Below are 23334 nucleotides of genomic sequence, written 5' to 3'. Positions count from 1 at the left end.
TTGGGATATACCACAATGAGTTAATCTATTTACCTGTTGATATTTGGGTTGTTTCCAGTTTTTCTCTGCTATGAAATAAAGTCTCTTTGTGAACATGTATTTTCCCTTATCTTGGATAAGTACCTAACAGGAGTACTGGTAACATGGTTAGTGTATGAATAATACTGTAAGAAACTGATGAATTGTTTTCAAAATGACTACACCGTTTTACATTTCTACAAGCAGTGTATGACAGTCCCAGTCACTCTGTATCTCGGTTAACATTTGGTATTGTCAGTCTTTTCACATTGAGTAATACTAGTGGTTATGTAACTGCTGCCTTTGTGGCTTTGATTTGCATTTTCTAATTACCAATGATGAACATCTATTCAGGTGCTTGTTGACCATTGACACACCATCTTTTGTGAAGATCTCTTCAAGTGTTTTGCCCACTTATGTACTGGGTTGTCTTCTTACTACTGAGTTGTAAGAGTTCTTTATTGCTTTATATATTCTAAATACAAATCCTTTATATGTAGTGTGAATAATTTTTTCACAATCTGTTTATTACTTTTTCATTTTCTTCACACTGTCTTTTGCAGAGAAGTTTTAAATTTTGATAAGGTCCAAAATTTCATTTTTTTTTATGGCAAGTGCTTTTTGTGTGCTAAGAAATCTCTGCCTACTCCAATGTCATAAAGGTTTTCTCCTAAAAATTTTATAGTTTGAGCTTTCACATATAGGTCTAGGACCCATTAAGGTAACATTTGTATATAGTATGAGGTAAAAATCAAGAGTCTCCTTTTTTCATATGGGTAAATAATTGTTTTGGCACCATTTGCTGAAAACAGTTTCCTCAACCCATTGAATTTTCAAGATACCTTTGTCGAAAATCAATTTTATGGGTCTATTTCTAGACTCCCTGTTCTGTGTAACCGATCTTTGTGTCTACTCCTTACGCCAATATCACAGTCTTAGCTACTGTAACTTTATAGCAAGCCTTAAAACCAGATTCTAACTTTGTTCCTAAAGATTTCTTTGGCTAGTCTAGAGCCTCTCTAATTTCCATATAAATTTTCAAATAAATTTGCCAATCTCTAAGACAATCTTGCTGGGATTTAGATTAGGATTCCATCTTTAGCTTAATTTGAAAAGAACTGATATTCAGAAAACAACTTTGTATGATTTCAATCCACCGGTTCTTGCTGGTGGAATATTCCAAAAATGTCAATGAAGTCAAGCTGGCGTTGTTCATGGTACTGTTCAAATTTCCCTGTATCCTTAGTGATTTTCTGTCTACATGTTCTACCAACACTCCAAGAGTCAAAATTTACAACTACAATTATAGAGTTATCTATTCTTCATTTCAGTTCTGTAAGTTTTGGCTTTGTGTATTTTGAAGTTTTATTATTAGGCATATATATATTTAGGATTATTACATCGTCTTGATGAAATAACACCTTGATCATTGTGACATGTCTCTCTTTATCCTTGATAATATTCCTTGTTCCAAAGTCTACATTGTTGAATATTAATACAGCCACTCTAGCTTTATTTTGATTCATTTTTGCATGGTATTTTTCTGTCCTTTGACATTCCAATTGTTTGTGTCTTTATATATAGGCTTCTTATAGACACTATAGACTGGAGATTTGGGGGTGTTTTTGTTTTTTTGTTTTTTTTACATATAAAATCTGATAAACTCTGGATTTTAATGAGGGTTTAGATGGGTTTAAATCTATCATCTTGCTGTTTCTTTTCTATTTGCTCTGTCCATTGTTCCCTTTTTCTTTTTCCCTGTCTTTTTTGGATGGAGCTTTTCAAAAAAAATTCAATTTAATCTCCAATATAGGCTTGTTAGCTATACCTCTTTATTTTTCTAGGGGCCCCTTTAGAGCAAATGTCAGCAAAAATTTTCTGGAAAGTGCCAGATAGTAACTATTTTAGGATTTGCAGGCCATAGAGTCTCTGTCACAACTATTCAACTTTGACATCTTAACACCAAATAGCTATAGACATGAGTGAGGGGGACTGTCTTTCAATAAAATTTTAACCTACCAAAGCAGACAGCAAAATACTTTTTGCTCCTTTGTCAATGTAGGGGGGGAAAAAACAGTAAACCAGACTTGGTCTATGGGCTGAAGTTTGCCAACCTGTGCTCCAGGATTTACAATATATATATCTTTAACTTATCACAGTCTACCTTCAAATAATATTTTATCACTCCACCTACTGTATAAGCACTTTGCAATGGTACATGGCTCTTTTTCCTTGTTCCTGTCCTGTGTGCTACTGCTGTCATATATTTTAATTTTATAGAAGCTATAAAGCTCACAATACACTGTTATTGTCTTTGCTTTAAATAGTCAATTTTAAAGAGATTTTAAAATGAGAAAAATATTTTAATATGTACCCATGCATTTACCATTTCTGGCATTCCTCATTTGTGTGTGTGTGTAGATCCATATTTCTATCTGGTATCCTTTTCCTTCAGTGTGAAAAAATTCCTTTAATATTTGTTGAGGTGCAGGTCTTCTGGTGATGAATTCTCAGTTTTGGTTTGTCTGAAAAAGTTTCTTTTACTCCAATTTTGAAACATATCTTCACTGCATAAGAATTCTAGGTTCCCTAGAACTTCAAAGATGTCTGTCTAGTGTCTTCTGGCTTGTATACTTGCTCACAAGAAGTCTGTAATGTCTTTTTTCTCAGACTGCTTTTAAGATGTTCTCTTTCTCTTCAGTTTTGAGCAATATAATTATGATTATAGCTTTCTTTGTGTTTATTTTGCTTGGGCTTTGTTGAGCTTCTTGGACTTGTGAGTTCATAATTTTCATCACATTTAGAATATTTGGAATCAATATTTTTTCTGTCTCCCCTCCATCTCCTCTCTTCTAGGGCTCCAAATATATGTATGCTAGACCACTTGATATTGCCCTATAGATCATCATCATTATTCTTTACATTATTGCTATGTCTTCAAGTTCCTTAATTTTTTCTTCTATTGTGTCAAATCTGCTCTTAAGCCAATCCAGAAAACTTTTCATTTCAGATGTATTTTCCAGCTCTTGAAGTCCCATTTGATTTTTTTATATTGTCCTATCTTTCATCATTGTAGTCATGCACTCCTTGAAGTCCATAAACATATTTATAATAGCTGTATTTAAAGTTCTGTAAAGTAATTCTCTACTAATTCCATCATCTCTGTCATTTCTAGGTCTGTTTCTATTGATGGAATTTCCTCCCAGTTATGGGCCACGTTTCTTCGTATGTCTAGAGATATTCAAATGGATGCTGGACACATTGTTAAGTGTCTGGGTTTTGTTTTCTTCCTTTAAAGAGTATGGAGTTTTATCAGGCAGTTAAGTTACTTTTGTATCAGTTTGTTCCTTTTTAGGCCCTTTTTCAAACATTATTAGTAACGATTTCAGGTAGTCCTTACTCTAGAGTAGGGGTTGGCAAAAATTTTTGTAAAGGGACAGGCACAAAATATTTTAGGCTTTGTGGACCTAAACTACTCAACTCAACAATATGTAACTCTTTTACAATAAAACATTATTTACAAAAATTGGTAGCAAGCTGGATTTTGCCTGCTAGCCATAGTTTGCCAACTCCTGCCCTAGAGTTAGTTTGTCCCTACTAATGGCCCTTCTGACAATCAACGGTGTTCAGTGACATCTTTCCATTCTGGTTTGTGTTCCCTAATAGTGTTCTTTGCCTGGCCTCATGGAATCACACCCTATGAAACTGTGGCTTAGTCTTCAGCCAAAGCTCGTGAGGATGCCCAAGACATATTTATAGAGTTCTTTCTCTGACTAGCTCTCTCCTCTCCCACGCTCTGCCTCTCAAATTGCAGCCACCTCAGCCTTCCTGAACTCTTGTTTCTGTCTCAATGAGACCACCACACTCTGTTTGATTCCCTGTCTTTCTGCCATACTATCATCTGAAAAATGTCTCCAGACAGAAAGCCAAGGTGAATGTAGGGTAGGGACAAAAGAAATGGAGCTAAGCAGCTCCATCCTCTAGCTGAACAGAAAGTCCAGGGTCAGGAGAGGCATAGCAAGATTATTTCAGAACCAAGAGACCTGGAAGGCTCCTGCTAGCCATTCCTTGTTAGAGTTCACCAAATACAGGAAGGTGTGATACATATCTACCAGCTGTTCATTACCTCTGCAGTAATACCGTAGATGCCGATGTACTATGCTGGTTTCTGCAAAAGCTAATTTTTTTCCCCTAAGTATAATTATCCTGCTGGGCCACCATTTCCCATTTTAACTTCCTAGGTTTGAAATGACAAGCTCAAAATTGATCCCATTCTACCAATATCCAGCTGTATTAGTCTCCCATGAAAAGCCAAAGGAGTCATGATAAAAGAATAATCCAAAAGAAAAATTACCCTACTCAACTCTAAAAGGCAATTCAATAAAGTCATGGAGATGAAAACAGAGAAACTATTTAACAATCCCTCTGTATTGGACCAAATATAATTTTAGAAGCAACCCATTTTATAGCTGGGTAACTAAGACTCACAATGGGATATACCTTATTGTCCTATGTGGGTATTTGGTCCAAAGAAATGGCATTCCCCTGACACTGATTCATTTTACTCTTGCTAGCAATATTTCTAGGTGTGGAAGGACCAGAATAACACAGGCCACTGTTTTTCATTTGAACATTTTCCTTTAACTTAAACTGTTGGTACTTCTTCCTGTGACAGGATTTCGGGAAAATGCCTGCTTCTCTGCATTTTCTGGCTTATTTCATTTCATGCCAGATATCTGACATTATTCAGACACTTGTTTTGTTATTTAAAATGGGATAGTAGCATGCCAAAGTATTTTCCCACAAGTCAGCAGAAAGAATTAATAGCTTTGCTCAAGGGATGTTAAATAGCAGAGTACCTCACTGCTATAAGAATTTATTACTTTTTTTTTTTTTTTAACTTAACAGGGTGCTAAATATAAGAGCTCTACACATTTGACTCACATTGCCAGCAGGGCTGGCCTATTTGTGGAAACCAGAGGCCTTGGAGGATGAGCCCTCTCACATTCAGAGCTTAGACTTCCTTCTTCTAGAACATGCAACTGCAAGGGGGGAGTGTAAAACTCCTGAGAGAATTTCAAACCAGTTCTGTCCAGAGATGGACAGCAGCGTCACCATTCTTCAAAGAACTCTGACAGTTTCTGGCTGCAATCACTGGCATAGAAATCATAGTCCCCCAAAAGACATTGTTTTTCTGTTACTCCCCACCTCCCATTTTCCAAACAAATATTTCCCCAAAAATAAAAGAGACTTACCCTACTATTACTATAACAAAATCCAGTAAATTCCACCCATTCCTAACATAAGCATTAGGATGCAGCAATAATCCATATGCTATAATCTTCAAAAATGTCTCGATTGTAAAAATAATCAGGAAGGCATATTCTACTTTTTCCTGTGAAGAAAAACAAAGAGACAAAGAAAAAGGATGGGAGGGGAAGAAGAAAAGATAAAGAAACAGGGATTAGAATCAACATCTCATATCCAAGCATTTTTCTTCAAGCAAAGTTTTATTATGAGAAATGAGACAATTAACACTGCACCTGGGCCAGGAAGGCGTTTTAATTCTAACACTGAATTTCTCATAAGCAAATAAGTGTAAAACATTTCTCATTCTGGACTGCATGACTGCATTTTGCCACCTGCCCTGATGCATGTGCAATGAGTCTGCCTAGGACATAACGGGCATGTTTGTTATTTGCACACATTTGCAAAACGCAGCATGTTTTCCTCCTGAGATTGCCAAATCAGGCCCAGAAAAGCACGAGTGTGCAATAAAGCTTCCAAACGGCAGCTTTGAACAGAATGTCCTCTGGAAGAAAAGAAGATGTGTCTGCTTTGACCCTCTCTTGCTCTTGGGTTTACATGTGACTTCTAAGTCAGGGTCTGCTTGTCACTGGAGCAGCAAGGTGACCTTGGCAAGGCTCCCCTTTCCTCTGGACCTAAGTTTTCTCATGCACACAGTAAGGGGGAGGGGAGATGAATTCAGGATGGTAAACCCATTGCCTGCTAATTGGCATGCCACATCTCCTGGATGACACTGCTGAGTGGCCACCATACACGTTCCCCGGGAGCCTGGGCTCAGCCTCCAAACCTTCTCTTCTCCCAGGCCCAGCAGTCATTCCATCTGATTGCCACTGACCTCCAAGACTTCGCCCTTAGGCTAGGTGACTTTTAGAACCTTTCCAGTTGCAACTCACGCGACTCCATGTGTGTAGAAAACACATCCATCACCATTGAACATTTTTGACTCTTCTCTTTTTTTTTATTCTTTCCTCTTTTATAAAGGTTTTCTTTATACAGCTTGTTTTAATAGAAATATGGACCAATTGGGATGTGTGTGATTAGTTTTCCAAGAGGCATTCCCTGGCAAGAAGCTACTTAAATAATAACTAAATTAAAAATCATCAGTAATTAAACTCTTCCATAGAGGCCATAACATCCTCCACTAATATTAATTGTACTCTGTGGGACCTGAGGCAAGTTACCAATATTAGGAAAATGGAAATCAAAGAATTCACTTATTAAGATGCCTTGTGCAAGAGGTCAAATAAATGTGGCCCAGGAAACACTTAGTGAGCCTCTTCTGCGTGACAGGCCCTATACTAGGAGCCAGGATTAGAAAAATGTCTCCACCGTGGTCCCTAGCCTCAAAAGACTTAGTCTGGTAGGGGAGGGTATGGGTTTCTAACATGTACACAGAGAAAGTCCCAAGAGAGGTAAGTGACAAACAGCAAGTCTGCTTCTTTGGCCCTCTGATAACATCAGAAGGTCAGTCCACTTCTCCCCTGCAAGGACTTTGCTGTGTTACATGTGACTGCTAGTTTGCCTAAGCCGCCCTGGGCTCAAGCCTTCTGCCACCCGAGTGCTACCCTTCTATTGTTGGCCCGTTGCAGTCCCCAGCTGAATTTGCACATGTCTTGTCACTGCATCCTTCCTTTTACCACCAGGGGAACCACATAACCACTGCTGTACCTCAGCCTTCACCCCCATTCTCAACTCCTCAATAGTCATGTCAGAAAGCCAGTTTATCGGTTGTTCCTTCCCGGGTCCCTGTCACTTTTAACCTGCCCTCCAGAGCACTCTTTGGTCTCAGTACACCGTCACAGCAGTCCAATAAATTCTTCTGTGGTGTGAGTTAGCCAGAGTCCGTGTGTTTTCAGTTTTAAAAGCCTGCTTGATATGCACCTGTATGTTCATTGCAGCCTTATTTACAATAGAAGCAACTTAGATGTCCACAACATAGATGAATGGATAAAGTAGAGGTGGTACATATCTACAATGGAATATTACTCAGCATCAAAAAAGGAATAAAATCTTGCCATTTGCAACAACATCGATGGACCTAGAGGGTGTTGTGCTAAATGAAATAAATCAGGCAGAGAAAGACAAATACCATATGGTTTCACTTATATGTGGAATCTAAAAAACAACTGAAAAGAATAAAACAAAACAAAAATAGATTCATAGAAAGCAAGAACAAACCGATGGTTGCCAGAGGAGAGAGGGATAGAGGCATAGGCAGAAAAGGTGAAGAGGAATAAGAGGTACAAACTTTCAGATATAAAATAAATAAGCCCTGAGATGTAATTTACAGCACAGGGAATATAGTCAGTAATATCATAATAACTTTGCACAGTGACAGGTAGTTGCTAGATTTATGGTGATCACACTGTGTAAGGCATATACGCATAAATGCCAAATCACAATGCTGCACACCTGGAACTAATATAATATTGTATGGCCAATTATACTTTAATAAGAAAAAAAGGATCCTAGCTCCTTCCCAACCTCCACACCCATGCTTCCTCCAGACCTCACAACAAAAAGCTGCTTTCCTGGGGCCAGCCCATCCCATGCACCCTAGCCCCTCCGCCAGGCTGCAGAGACCCTCCTCAACCACGGTCTCACCCTCTCCCCCAGAGCCGAGCACTCCAGGCTGGGGTGAGCAAGCTTGTAAAACGCTCCCAGGGCAGCAGTGTGCATGACGCCTTCTGCCACACACAGACCTCCAACGACTCTGTTTACTCTCCCTGTAACCTCACAAACAAGGGCTCCTCTTCCCATTCACTGCCATGGCCCCGAGTGGGGTGCTCCCAGGGGAGGTGCTTTCACACACTGTGTATGATCTGAGGAACAGGCACCGACCTTGCTACTGGGTAGGGAGGAGAGATGGAGGAGGGCGGGCTTCCAGGAGGCAGTGACGTTAACTTTGAGAGCTAAAAGGAAGAGCAATTCTGTTGCTTTAAGCAGAACAACATCCCTGAAAATGCCAATCCACTGGACTGAAATTAGACCCTTACCACCAAATGTAGATCGTCAATAGGTTTTGGAGACTTAGAGTTCTAAGGGAACAAGATAAGCTGAAAACAGCATGCTGGTTTTATAATTCCACTTTCCATTTAATCCTTTCTGCTTTATTTACTAGGCCAGATAGTGGGGGGAAAGGCTTTTGCTGCCATCAATATTCATAGCAGTTACATCCCTATGTCAACACAGCGCTATACTTTAGAGCAGAAAAACAAGGCAAGGAACAGAGAGTACACCTACCAAACACAGCTTGTTTATCCTCTTGGCTTTTATTTATAATACAAGGGCCATTAGTATTAACTGAATTGTTTAGGGTTCTTTTATCCCCTTCTTTTGTCCTCCTTTCTCTCCTTTTTAAAGAATTTGGCTTCTCTTTCCAAAGTCCTTAGTGCATTACTTGATGGAATTGATTATAAGAAATGCAACCTTGCTTTAATGGGATTCTTTATTACAGAGGCTCTACCACAATGCCAGCTGAACAATCACCACCTGGAGAGCATGACAGACCAGTTTGCCTAGAAGCCAGTGTCACCCTGGTCCCCAATCCTGCTGTTAAAAAGGACTTCTATAAAACAAATATACCTCCACATTAAGCAAATGTAGTGTAAAAAAAAAAAAAAAAAAAAACTTGCAAAACAACAATGACGGGAAGGGGAGGTAATTATTTACTTCACAAAAGAATTGGTCCGTTGAGAAACAGAATGTTGAGTTAGTAATTTGAAAAGGAAGCCATCAGGAAAGTTAGGTTCCTAACTGGGTGAGGTGGGAATGGGCACCCAGGTGAAGGAGCCTGTGAGTTGTCACACAGAGAAGATACAGAGTTTGTGTCCAGGGTGGAGGAGAGCACAGAGGAAGACACAACAGCAAGGATGAAGCAATGGGATAGCTGAAAAGAAGCAAGCAAGAACTCTCCAGAGCTGGACAGGAAATGAGGTGTCCCCTGGGCAGGGGCAGCCCCTGAAAGCCCTACTCCAAACTAAACAAAAGGAGTAAATGATTCCTGTACCCCAATATCCCTGCATTTGCCAGGCAGCGTCACAGGCTTGTGCCCTCACCCAGCCACCAGCAGGGATTCCCCTCACTGAGGGGTCCTGGGTGGGCAGGGCTGGTGGCTGGGTGAAGAAACCACTAATTATATGGATGCAAGTCCCCCATAATACTTCAAGCCACCAGAGAAATAAAGCCTCAAAATCTAATTCTGAAATCTGATTTATCTTTTTTAAACAGTGAAGTTTCACCAAACAGCAGAGGCTCTAAACCAGCAGTCTCTAAACCAATTAACTCTGCACAGAACCTTTAGAAAGAAACAGAAACTGCAACTAGCAGGAGTGGGAGATGTTTGATCCTTGTACTTGACTGTCAGCTCTCCTGTTCTCAGGGATCCTTTCACTAGCGCTGTGGGACTAACATCCAGCCAGCCATCCCTGAGCAGCTGGGTCCTCCTCAGAAACCCTGATTCCTGACAAAGCTCCCACCTTGCTCTCAAAAGGGCACCAAAGGCTTGATGAGCCAAGGATGATTCACCTCTATGCTTTGCTCATCCACGCACACGGCCCAAGTCTTTTCACTGCCCTGGCTTACAACCTGGCAGGAGCTGCTCCCTCCCGTACACACACACCCGTCCCTTCAGTGCCCTGCAGACCTAGGCTCCCCACTGGCCGGGATCAGCTCGTACTGCCTGTAACCCCACCATCTAGCACATTGGACATACATAAAGCACTCCTAGGTGCTGATAGGAAGTAGGAAAGAAGAAAGAGGACGGAATAAAGCAATAAAGCTGGACTTAAAGGGGAGCTATAGAAACATGAGGTTTCGTGATCTTACCATATGTATCAAAAAGCAAAACAACTAGGGAGGAATCTAAGTTACCATAAACCCTTCCTAGAACAAGCCTGGAATAAACGGTCAGTCAGACTGCTGAGATAAGAGCTGACTTCAACTTCTCACCTGACTCTCCCTTTCAAGCCCAACCTGAGGCACCTTGGTAACGTCCTCCACCCTCCTCTAGCTTCCGCTTCCAACTTCCTCACTCCTCTCCCAGGAGAGCCTCCGCTCCAAGTCAGGGGTCAATGTGCTCCTCGGCCCACATGCCAAATGCTTTCCCTCCTCCACGCCTTTGGCTCATACTGCTTCACCCACAGTGTGCCTGCACCCACAGATGGAAACGCCCCTCTTTAGAGTGAGAAAACAAGCCCAGCACACTTCAGTGGAAGGACACCGGGCTTGGAGCCGTACATGATACCCGTTTTCTGCTGGCCCTGACTCAGACGTGATTCAGGCCCTCATCCTGTTGTTCCCTCTTTCTAGAATGGTTTCCCCCATCCCTCTTGCTCATCAAGCTAACTTCTACTTTTCCTTCAAGGCTCAGCTTAAATGTCACTGTCTCAGTGAAACCTTTGCTGACCTCCCAGACAAAATTAGGGCGTGCTGCTAGATGTTGAACAAACTCATTATACTTCTTCTTAGCCTTTTTTGCAATGGAAGTTTAAATTGTTTTTTAAATCCTCTCTTTAATATTTGTCTCTCCGATAAATGATAATTTCTCTAAGATTAGAGACCATTTCTGTTTCATGCACCATTGTATTCCCAAGGCCTGTCACAAAAATATTCGATATTTATAAATGAATAAATAAATGGGCAAAATGAGAGGTTCTGACCGCATATTATTCAATGTCCCTTCCTGCTAAGAAATTCCATAACTGTTTTAGTCAGCTCAGGTTGCCATAACAAAATACCATAGATTGGGTGGCTTAAACAACAGAGATTTATTTTTCACAGTTTTGAAGGCTGGGAAGTTCAAGATCAAGGTGCTGGCTGATTTGGTGTCTCGTGAGAGCGCTCCCTGGCTTGCAGAGGACTGACTTCTCGTTATGTCCTCCTCTGGCCTTTCCCTGGTACATGTATGTGTAGAGAGATCTCTCTTCCTCTTCTTGTCAGGGCACTAACCCCATCATGCAGGCCCCACCCTAATTTCCTCCTCAAGTCCCCATTTCTAAATGCTATCATGTTGGGGGTGGGGCTTCAACATATAAATTTTGGGGGGACGCAAACATTCAGTCCATAGCAATAATACAAGGGCCCCTTGGCTTTGCCCTGTCCCAGGAAGCCATCCCTGACTAAATGTCAGGGGAAAGGCTCTCAGCATAGCCATCATGCTTCCTAACTACAGACTCCCTGCTCACGATGGGGGTAAGGGAGCAGTCATATCCAGTCAGAGTCAGGAGAGCACCCACACCCACGGGCAAATCAGTCAAGGGTTAGGAGCACACCAGAGCAGTGGGAGCACTCGAGTGGGGGCAGGCGGGACGGCACAGGGCAGCTCGACGGAATCCATGAAGGGCCTCGTGTGCCAGGCCGTGGGGCTTGGCCTCTGTAAAGTGAGCAGACTGAATCAGATGAGTGCTTCCAGCGGTAAAACTATAATTCTCTGTGTTCTGATAAGCAAAGTCCAGACACAGTCTTCAGAGGGAGGTTCTGTGAGGCCAGAGACCCCCAGAAAGACAGCCAAACAAGAGCAGCAGCTGTTTTGTGAAGTGGCTGGGTCACCCGAGGTTGCCAGCATATTCAGGCCAGGCTTGCTGAGAGCCTCCCACCTTTCAGGAGGTGAGGCCCAGAGCTACTATTACAGGGCTTCTATCTCTAGTAAAACTCTGGTGGGTGAACCACAGGAGGCTGGCCAGCAGGTGAGCCTTGGCTCAGAGCTGCTTAGAGGTAAGTAGAGGTCGTTTTTCTCTCTGCAGGTAATAATAAAGTATGTACTTAGCGGGCCTCCAATGGGTAGTTTAATGCCATATTTACAAGAAGAAACTGGCTAGAATAGTCAGTTTGCCTTTGTTTTTCTTCACCTTTGATTTAAAAGTACGAATTTTAGATGACACTTGTGTCCCAACTCTAGTTCTAGTCTGAACAGCTGGGTCACCCTTGTTGTCATTTACCCCTGGTGCTGCTCAGTTTCATCATCTATAAAACAAGGACAATCACCCTACCCACCCAGGTTACAGTGAAATCAGATTAAGTGAAAGGTGGGAAAGAGCTCTGCCAACTGTCAAACACTTTACAATCAAAGGCTGCCCGGAACTGGGCAGAGAAGCAACAGCTCTCCCAGCCCCAGGAAAGGGAGCCTGGATCTGCTCCCTGTCTGAAGAAGGAAACTCTCTGAAGAGGTTTCTCCCGAGACTCCAGGACAGTCCAGTGACGCCATGACCACCGAGGTGGGGGGGGGGGCACTGTGCAGGATGCCGTCCACAAATGTACCCAGAGATGACAAATGCAAGAGGCCAGCAGGGTAGCCTGGCTGACCACTCTACAGAGACCGGCTTCAGAGACATCTGGTCTGTGGAAAGAGGGCGGCATCACATCTGGGGCAGAGGAGGCTGACAGGGCACTCTCTCTGGATGTGGCCTCCTAACTCACCCACAGAGCAGAGGCAGCTGCTGCTTTGCTGCTGAGGGTAAAACAGGCAGCTCGGAGAGAGGGTGGCTAATTATGGTTGGTGCCCCCCAGCAAAACTCCCAGGATAACAGCATCCCAAGTTTCCTCCACAAATTGTTCCCTTTCTATCTTAGTCCAGAGCTATAGGGGCCAGCATGTGGCCCAAGCTACTGGTTCTATGACAGGTATGTGACCCAGGGTATGCCAACCCAGTCCAATTAGAGCTAATACTAGGATTTTCACCTCAGCCAGCTGGGCAAGACGTTCTGTCACTAGCTGAACTCAGCTCTGACATGAAGAGCCAACACCAAGGGAAGCCAAGCCAAGAAATGGGGAGAGTGTGTCGTACAGAAAGAGAAATTCAGAAAGAGGTAAGCCTCTGGCTCTAATGCCTTTGTATGAACACCTGGATCAAACTAAACCTGAAGGCAAAATGTCCCCCCTCCCCACTACCTTGGGCTGTTCCATTACAACATCCAACGAACTGAGCCACTTTGGTTTGGGTTTTTGGTCAATTGCAAACAAGAGAGTCCTAAGTAAATCATGGAGCCTACAGGCTCACTCTGCTTCTCTGAAAGTTGAAGCATCTAAGAAAATCTTCAGCAGCTCCTCATTTCTCAAGAGATTCAATTCCTTTGATGATTCAGTTTGACCCACGAGCTGAGGCTTGGGGATAGTTCTCTATGCATAGTACCCATGAGCCAGGCAAGTCATCACCTCTGGGAATTCATCTAGACCCAGCTTTCCAAATTGTCTCTTTTAATTGCATCCATTCTCTGTTGCTGTCTTCAATTCCAACTGGATTCCTGAACTCTAAACATTCCTGTAAATTTGATGCCTCAAACTTGCCTATCTTCCCATTCCACCCATCCTCAGACATGGGACTCTGAGTTCCCTTGGTACCATGTTACCCTAACTGGAAAATAAGCCCTAGCATGATTTTTCAGGATGACATCCCCTGAACATAAGCCCTAATGTGTCTTTCAGAGGAAACCTTAATATAAGACAGGAAACATGGCTATAGGTACATTCTGCAGTTGGCAGCCATGCACTTCCTCCCCAGCTTCAATGCTAAGGCACTGCCCACCTCCTCCCCACCTTGCCTGGCAGTTCAGGCACCCTACTTTAATTCCCTAACATTAACTGGGCATTTATTCCGTACCAGGCGTAATCCTGAGCACTGGAGATTCAAAGATGGTTAAGACATTGTCCATGTCCGGAAGACATCAGATGCATACATAAAAGTTTCAAGGCACAGCAGACAACAATCAAAGCTAAAGAAGAGTACTGGGGATCTCCAGTGGGGAGAGGGGGGATAGAGCAACGTGTCTGGAGCACTTGCTAAAACTTCCTAAAAAGCACAGGACTTTAACACATCTCAAGTCCTCCATCTGGCCTCCCCAAGGACCTCTACAATCTGTGTTCTACCTACCAGTAACCCCACCAGGTACAGGCCCCCACCCTACTGTGTTTCCCCGAAAACAAGACAGAGCCGGACAATCAGCTCTAATGCATCTTTTGGTGTAAAAACTAATATAAGACCCGGTCTTATAGTAAAATAAGACCGGGTCTTATATAATATATATATATATATGATGTATATCATATACATTATATATGTAAAATATATATCTTCTATCTTATGTGTTATATAATATATATAATATATTATATTATATATATTATATATCTTATATTATATGATACATATTAACATATAAAATATATGTAATATATATGTTATATATATTATATTATATTATATTACATTATATTATATTATATTATATTATACCTTGTCTTATAGTAAAATAAGACTGGGTTTTATATTAATTTTTGCTCCAAAAGACACATTAGAGCTGATTGTCCAGCTCGGTCTTATTTCCGGGGAAACATGGTACCTGATTCCCTTTCTTCTCCACGTCTCCTTCTGTTTCAGTCCGTCAGTTCCCATAACGTCCTGCAAACATGTCATACTCACTGGAACCTTGGTCTCCTCCATGACTGAAAGCATTCCTCTTGTTTATCTAAATCCTCCTCACGCTTCCAGGGAAGACTAGGGACTCTTATTTCCCAAGACCATTCTGCCCCCTCTTTTGCCAGCCTGACGTACTTATCAGGCTTGCCTGATAAGTGACTGCCACGTGCCTGCTGCCTCTGCTCCCTAGGCACCCCTGCAGCAGACATCACTTGCCAGTCATCAGCTGGCACTCCTTGCACTGCCCCCTAATGCAGCTTCACGAGGTGCCCAGTCAGGCATCACCATGGACCCCAGTGGACACTTGAGTCAAAACAATTTGCTGCCCCAGAGTTAAAAGTTGCACCACATGTATGGCATTTAATCATGAAGGTAAATCATAACAACAAACACTTGAGCACCAACTAAGTACAAGGCCAGGAAAGACATCAGAGAAAGGCAAGGTACTGGCCTGTTTCCAGGAGCTCCTGGTCTAGTTGGGAAGGTAAACCTACTGGATGTGCTGGCATGTATTATTTGTCGATTGTCACTTTCTTACGGGCAAGAACCATTCCATCTACCTCTGAAGAATCCTCCCACTGTACTAAGCAGAGAACTCTACCAAGCAGAGCACTTAGCCTCAATAAATACCAAGATGGCATTGTCTACAAAAAAGGAAAAACAGCCACAATTCCAAGGCTGCATTTCTAAGTACTGGGCTGAGACTTTCTGTCACCATCAGGGAACCCTAACAGCACTTCTAACACACAGGCCAGAGTCCCATTCACTCTCCCCAGTTGGAATTACAGTTATGCTTTCTTTCTAAACCATGTCTGACAGCTCAGGTCAAGATAGATGGCAGTGGGAGTATGTGCCCTGCGTGGGACTCATCAAAGCATCCACTGCCTCCCTGCGATCTGTGGGGCCTGGCTCATGTGACAACTGACACACACCCATTGTTTTAGGAAAAAAGTCTTTTCTTAGCATTGGTTAGTTCACATAATATGAGCCAAATGCTCCGACACATCTACCTCCTGGCTGAAAAGCAAGGCATGAGCAAGCATTTCAAAATGGCAGGAACTGAGTAAGTTTAAAACTAAACATTTCATTTTGACAAGAAAGCAGTCATCCCTCTTCTCCAGTAACAGAGCTAAAGAAAAGCCTTTCCAATCTGCATATGGTTAAATTCCCTGACATGAGAATTATAAACACAATCTCATCTCATCCCCCTATAAACATACCACTTGCACACTTGGACACAGCACTTGGGTGAAAGAAACACTTTCCAAATCTCTTAGCTGATTCTACAAGTGACACAGTAAGACAGGTAGAGAAGGGATCATCATTTACATTCACATATGAGGGTCCCAGACACAAAGTTACTTCTGGCCACAGTCAACAGGAACAGCAGCAGCAATCATACCCTCAGGTTTAAAGTCACCTGCCCACACCCACCTGATGGAGAACCACATTTCCAGGCCGGTCCCACGCCCACCACACTCATCTCAGCCTGGGGTCACCTAGGCAACTTTCACTGAGCAACCTGAGATGCACCTTGGAGGTCACACCTGCTAACTGTACAAGTGTTGGCACCAGGTGGGTGGGGCTGCTCCCATTTAAGAACGACTGCAGTCACGTGCTCAGAAGCACTTTCACCGCCTACGGGGGAGGCAAAGAGCCTGGATTTTTCTACCAATTATTCGCTTTGTGGACTGAGGCAAGTGAATTTAGCCCTCCTCACCGCAGCTTCTTCATCATAAATGAGAGTAAGAAAGGCAGGAAATGCCCCGATTTGTTGTTGAGTGTAAATGAGGCAGCCCAGGTAAAACACATAAGCCAGGGTCTGCGTATAGCATGCTCCCATGGACGGTGGCTCATTTTATTGTTGTGTGTTCCTAACATGCCCTGCACTGGCTGCCATCCAGAACCAGCACAGCCTGTACAGAGCAACTACTAACTGCTCAGTAAGTTAGCACTGGGACCGTGGCTGACCTACTGCCCACCCTGCAGGTCTACACCCCCACAGGGCAGACGTGTCCCTCAGGCGGGCCTGCACTGGCTGCACTTTGAGGGAGACAGGTGCCTCATCTAAACCTGCTCTTACACCTCCCTGGACTGTCCAGCAAAGTCTGTCTGAGATGAACCAGGGCCCGACTCCCAGACCCCAATAACCCACCTCTTCACTGTGAAAACAAAAAAAGGGACATCTATGGGTCAGCGGGAACAGGCACATTCAGCTCACCAGTCATTACTCACACCATAAAAACCACTTTGGGGGACGAACAACCCTAATTCATAGTCACTTATTTCCAGTGAATGGGCTGAGATCATAGGAACATAGGTCATTTATTCCTAAATAAATTTATGAATCAGAGTTTTAAAATAAAGTATAAAGTCCATAATTAGGATAAAGTGAAGATTATTAACTTCATGTCTATAATTCACCATTGCTTTAGTACTAGAAAGTAAAATTAAGTTAGCTTAAAAACCAGGCACCACCCAATTGTGGCCCTGAAGTGGAAATCAATACACAAGTCAATGACTGAGCAGAAGTGAGTCTCTGCAAACTCACTCTGAGCTGGGAGCGTCATTTGCATTGATTCGGTCCTGCAGTTAAACCTTTCCTTCCTCTGTTACCACCCACCAGCTCAGCAGTTCCATTCCCTGGAAAACTGGTGGCTTCAGAAACTGTAACAGAGGATTCTATTTGGTCAGGTGGCATGGACTAGTTAATAATCTCTACTGTTCTTTTGAAGTAAATTTTTATTTAATACCTACCTTGTGCCATAAAAGAACTCTAGGCAGCAAGAATATAAAAAATTGAAGTAGCTGAGAAAGGAAATGCTATATGGCTGTTAAAAAGATGGCAGGTCTATATTAAGAACAAGGAAGGATGTCCCTGATATCCTACTAAAGGAATAACATGAATAATATGAAAAAATGAACACTACAACTTCCATGATGTCTGAAAAGATCTCTTACTAAGCCAGTCTGCTTCACAGACACCCAAAAGTGAGGGGGCTGGTCTCTGAGAGCAAGGTCAAGGGAGACTTTCTATCGCTACTTTTAGGTACCTCTTTTGCTTTTATCACTGAGCATCTTTTATTAAAATCAGCTAAAACTCGAAATATTTAGAACAAAAGAATAAGGTGAGAAAAAACCAAACTAATTAACAAGGAAAAGAAAGATAAAATGTAACAGGAATAAGATCATTACAAAGATGTATACTGTTAAGACATATTTTTATTAACATGTCTCTAAGATTTCTAATAGCTAATGTGAAAGAAGGAAATCAGATCAGTGACACAAGTGACCTTATCTTTGGAATAAAATTATTTCTCAGCACAGAAAAATATTTCTCCAGAGGATTTGCATAGAGAGTAGAATCAGCTGACAATATGAATTGAGCACCAATTATAGGAAGTAGAATAATATTTGCCTGTCTTCACGGAATTTATACTGTAATGGAAGAGAGAGGACTTTTAAAATGGAATACACATGAAATTGTGTAGTTTACATCCAGAGATTTTTGAAAAAATGAAATACAGCAGAAAATATCAGAATGCATAGAAAATATCAGAATTCAGTAAAAGTATTTTTTCATCAAACTCATGTTTCAGAGGATACATACATATGTTTGGGAGTTACAATGTAAAATGTGACTGCTGGCCAAGGTGAAAAAAGAAAATTGAAACACATAGCTCTAAGAATCAATCATCTGGACACCACTGGGATAAATACCCATTCTCTTCTCTCATGCTTGCTCACACACACTCTCCCCCCCTCCTCCCCTCCACACACACACACACACACACACACACACACACACACACACACTCACAGAACACCTAAAGTTAGGAGGTAAAGAACCCTTAACTGCGTGCACAGCTGAATACCCCAAACACACACTTAACAGTCAGAAAGAGCCAACCCAGGAAGTGACCGGGACGTAGGTTCATTTCCTGCTGTTGGTTTCTAGAGGAAGAACTGGAGCTCCAGGTAAGGAAACAGTGACTCAAGCCAGCGTTGGGCAGTGAGGTCCATGCCCATCCTAGGAGATCAAGTAGGGCCATCCTGGGTGTCAGCTCTGTCTAGCGTCATCAGGACAGGGAGGAGAGGAAAATGGGTGAGACCAGGATGGGAGTTTTTATGGGAAGGAAGAAGAAATATGCTATGAGCACCGAAGGCAGAAGGCAGGATGGGGTGGGGCGGCACCAAACTGAAGGCTTTGAATCTCAGAGCCAGAGTGCCCACATGGAAGGCACTCACTGCAGAGACCCAGCAGCAGTATCCTCTAGCAGATGGAGAAACTGAAATCCAGAGAGGGGAAGGGCAGAATGGGTGCTCCGAGCACCTGGAGGCAGGCACAGCATCAGACCCTTGGGAGCTGGACCTGAAAAACACAGAAGGAGCCCAGCAGCCTTGATCTACCTCACAGCCTGCCCATTTTCCCCGATCCATCTCGAGTCCACATGGGAAATGGCTCAAAACATTCCGGAAGCAAAACGACATCCCTACTGGGCTAGCAGGTCAGAGAGAAGCAGGGCAGGAAGCATGGGGCATCCAAAGGCCGGGGCCAGAGGTCCCCACTTGCACGCCAAGGAGGGGCCACAGAAACTGCGTGTGTCCTCTGGCAGGCATGGGGCTGCTTGCAGCCAGGCACAAACACCTCTTAGCTGGCTGGGAACAGAGCTGTCAGAGTAAAGGACATCTAATTCACAAGGAGCCCTGACGGGGAGAAGGGACTCCTCGTATCTAGCTGCTTTATGGGCGAGGTGGTCAGGAGGATAAAGGCTCTCAGTTGGGCAGACTTTACAGAGCCTGGGCTATCATTTTAAAGCATGTTTTTGTGTCTTCCTTCACAGAATCAGGTGGATTCTTCCCCCAGCTTTCTTCAGAGTGTGAAGCAATCTCCCAACACAACCATCTTTTAAGGAAGCACAGAATGTGGGGCATGAAGACCATGTTCAAATCCTGGTCCTGCCCCTGACCAGCTGTGGAGCCCTAGGGAAAGCAGTGAAATTCTCAAATAGCTGTTTCCTCATCCTCTCAATGGGGAGACCACCGCCAACCTCAGGGAATTAAGGATTCACAGTGATGGCGGGAAATGCCTCGCACATGGTTTGCACTCAATACAGTGGCTGCTGTCACCATGGTGGTTGTGTTGTGACTGGTACACAGAAGAGTTTCCCCAAGCTCTGGGGTGGGAGTGACCTCTTACCAATCCCCAAGGCAGGGGTTCTGGAACATTGAGAAATCATCCTACTCTGCTTCACTTCACGTTGCCACAATGCTGAAGCCCAAGGGGCCACACCCCTCTCCCAGCAAACATTTCTATCCCATGACAAAAAATAGTATACTGAAAGCTCAGAGAAACACAGGAAAGATCATAAATAAATAAGCACCTTGAAATCACAGCCACTGAAGTCCTGCGTGGCTAGCTGAAAGCTCAAAACTTCATCCATCCTGTTAATTCTGGCACAGGCAGATGCCTTTTTAATGGTTTCATGATTGCTAAGATCAATCACCATTTTAATAATGATTAGTGTTGAGAAAGGCAACAGGCTTAATCATAAGTGCCTCAATTCAAAATTCATTAAAACCCTGTGACCAAATGAAATCATTACACTGGAGCGCTATACTTCATAAATGTACCTCCTAAGGGAATTGGCAAGCTGCTTAATTTCTATGCTCTGTATTTTAAAACTGACTTTATATGTCAGTAAAGTTCATTTTCCACAGCCACTTCCCTAGGAATTCACTGTTCAGGCAAACTCTCCGACATCTGAAAACAAAGAACCCATGAAAGATGAAACAGTTAAATAGTTGCTATTTTCCAAATATCTAGGTTCATTATTTATAAAACATCCTAGCGAGTTAAGATAAAATGGAGCAAACAAATACAGGTTTTCCTTTAATGATAGTATTATGCTGGTGAATCAGACCTCAAATGTCTAGAAATCACTACTTCTACAACTTGTGATTCTGCTCAAATGCCAATCTTAAAAAAAATCCAAATCCAGAACAGTTCAACTTTCACATCCAGTCTTGCATGTTTTTCAGCCCAGATATATGAGAGTACAAGGAGACAGAGATGTGAGATAAGACTCACCCTCACCACGGCCAGTAAAAGATAAAGAGATGGAGAAGGATTCTGAAAACGAGCAATTCTGTCACTTCCGTAGGGCCTCCACTCCACTAGTTTGCCACTGACCTTTAAACAACCACACATTCGTTAAGCCAGAATAAGGAAAACTGAAATCTAGCTGGATGACTTCTGGCTACCAGTCCTGAGCTGGGTAACACAGTGGATTTGGAGTCAATTTGGGTTCAAAGTTCCCTCTTGGCCCAGCTACGTAACCTTGCACACACACTACACCCTTCTAACCTTGGGCTCCTAATCAGTGAAAGCGCTGTTGAAGGTATAAATGAGATAATGCGCTATGTCTGGCACACAGACACAACGTATGCACATACTAAATGGTTGCTATTATGACACTGGGAATGGAGGGTAGAAGTTTAGGTCTTGACCTCTTTGCTAATACAGGGGAAGCTGTCTCAATTGATATCCTTTTAACCAACCTGTCAAAAGAACTGACATTCTTTGTTCCTTCCGGGTAAAAGGTGATTAATGCTCATGCCCTACTGGGTGCATGTAGCTCCTAGCTTAATTTCTATAATAGAAAGCTTATACATTTTTGTTCCCAACAGTTGAGTCGTATGCTCACCAAGAATTGGCTAAGTTTGTTCCCAAGTTTATGTCAGGCAGATTTGTTACTGTAACTATCTAACTTAATCGAATACTGCTTGAAATGATGAGACATGAGTGCAAAGAGTTGCTGCGTCCACAGAAACTGTGCTGCATCCTTTGGAAGTATTGGGTAAGGAATGTTAAAGGTTTTGTTGTTGAATGGATATGGGCAAGATGACAGCAAGCGATAAAGGAAAAACCATAAACTTTTAGAATTGCTCTCAGCTGTTTTCTCATGTATCTTTATTTTTAAATAAAATACAACTGGAAAGTGTAGGTACATGATAGATGTAGTTTATGTAAGAAAGAAAATAGGTGCTCTGACCAGTAGATGCATAATGCCCCTCCCAAAAAGGCCTTTGGCCCTACTTCCCAAAAACTGGCAAATAAATGTCTAATTACATATTCTAGGTCAAAATAAACTGTACAATACGTTTCTGTCATTTTTAATGAGTCTGCCTATAAGTGACTTTTTAGAGTAACAAACTTAGCAGGTCACTTATAAGGGGAGGTACAGCACGAGGCCAGAAAGATGAACCAGGGCTCACTCTGCCCTCAGCTCCCATCTGGGTGTAGCATCTGACTACGCTCACCATGGGTTTGTCTCTAGACACTGAACAACAGAGTGCAAATGTATTGTCAGTCAGCAGTGACTATGTATTTAAATAAATATCATATTGCTCGTATGACAACTTGTGGCACACTGGTAGAGTACCAAGTACTCCTACCTAGGTACTCAGATTTGATGTTAGCAAACTTTCCAAAGCTGAATACTATGTCACCACCTCTGCCCTTATAGTGTGACAGAGTAGGGGGAAATGTGCATGCGTGTGTGTGTGTGTGTGTGTGTGTGTTAGTAGCAACAAGCAGCCTTACGTTCTGGGGTGAGGAAAAAAAAATGAGGAAGGCAATAAGCATTTGAGCAAGAAAGCCCTTCACCTGGGAAAGGAGAATGGCAGCCACTGGTGGAAATTCACAACTGGTTCCCCAGAAAATCACCCAGGGCCCAACTGCTAACTCCTGACCTAAACCAGGATGTCCTTTAAATTGTCAAGAATTCTTTCATTCTACATTTTATCCTGGTTGACACATAGTTGCTGAGCACCTGCTGTGTGTGCGGTAGAATGAAGAAGGGAAATGAGGCTCTCTCGGGAGTCTACATTTCCACACATAGGAACACTTTCTGAGGAGAAGACTGAAGACCGGCCTAACCTCACTTCCGAGCGAATGATCAGCTGGAGCACATCTGTGAATGCAGGCGACCGGCAAGCAGTGCTCCCTTCTTGGGCTCCATTAGACTGTCAATGACAATGCAAAACTTACTTCTCACTAGACCAGGACTTGGCAAATCATGGCCCACAGGCCAAATCTGGTCCTCCAGTCGATTTTTGTAACTAAAGTTTTATTGCAACACAGCCGTGCTCATTTGTTTATGTACTACCATGGCTGCTTTTGCACTACAACAGCAGAGCTGAGTAGCTGTGACAAAAGCTTCACAGCCGGCAAAGCCTAAAATATTACTATCTGGTTCTTCACAGAAAAAGCTTGCTGACCCCTGCTCTGGACCCTTGGAGTCTATGAGATAGAATGCTCTTGGCTTTTGCTTCTCTGCCAGAAAAAGAAAAGGCAAATGCTAATGATTATCTAGCCCTGATCCTCCTAAGATGAATGGTGTAACGTTTTTGCTTGATAGCTATGTGTGGAATACTAACAAATCCTTGCAAACACATTTCTAAACACAGGTTTTGACAGTCCTTCCTTACTGCTTCCTATGAAAACATACAAGCACTAAAATCCAGTGACCACTGAGGCTCACCTTGGTTTGCAGGGACACACTACAATTCAGAATGGTGGGCACGAAAGCAAC

The 23334-nt window shown here is 42.8% G+C and overlaps 1 protein-coding gene across 21 annotated transcripts in view; it reads right to left on the bottom strand.

Annotated features, from left to right (window-relative positions):
• Positions 1-23334, bottom strand: part of CACNA1D (calcium voltage-gated channel subunit alpha1 D) — a 427288-nt gene that overhangs the window by 153642 nt on the left and 250312 nt on the right. For all 21 annotated transcript variants that reach the window (XM_074313103.1, XM_074313111.1, XM_074313112.1 and 18 more), the window contains exon 4: positions 5274-5413. In XM_074313103.1, the coding sequence (XP_074169204.1) occupies positions 5274-5413 (140 nt within the window). The remainder of the gene's footprint in view (positions 1-5273; positions 5414-23334) is intronic.

This window comes from Rhinolophus sinicus, linkage group LG10, assembly GCF_036562045.2.
Source record: "Rhinolophus sinicus isolate RSC01 linkage group LG10, ASM3656204v1, whole genome shotgun sequence".
NCBI lineage: Eukaryota > Metazoa > Chordata > Mammalia > Chiroptera > Rhinolophidae > Rhinolophus > Rhinolophus sinicus.
The sequence above is the reverse complement of the archived record's forward strand: the minus strand, read 5'-3'. Positions and strand labels throughout refer to the sequence as shown.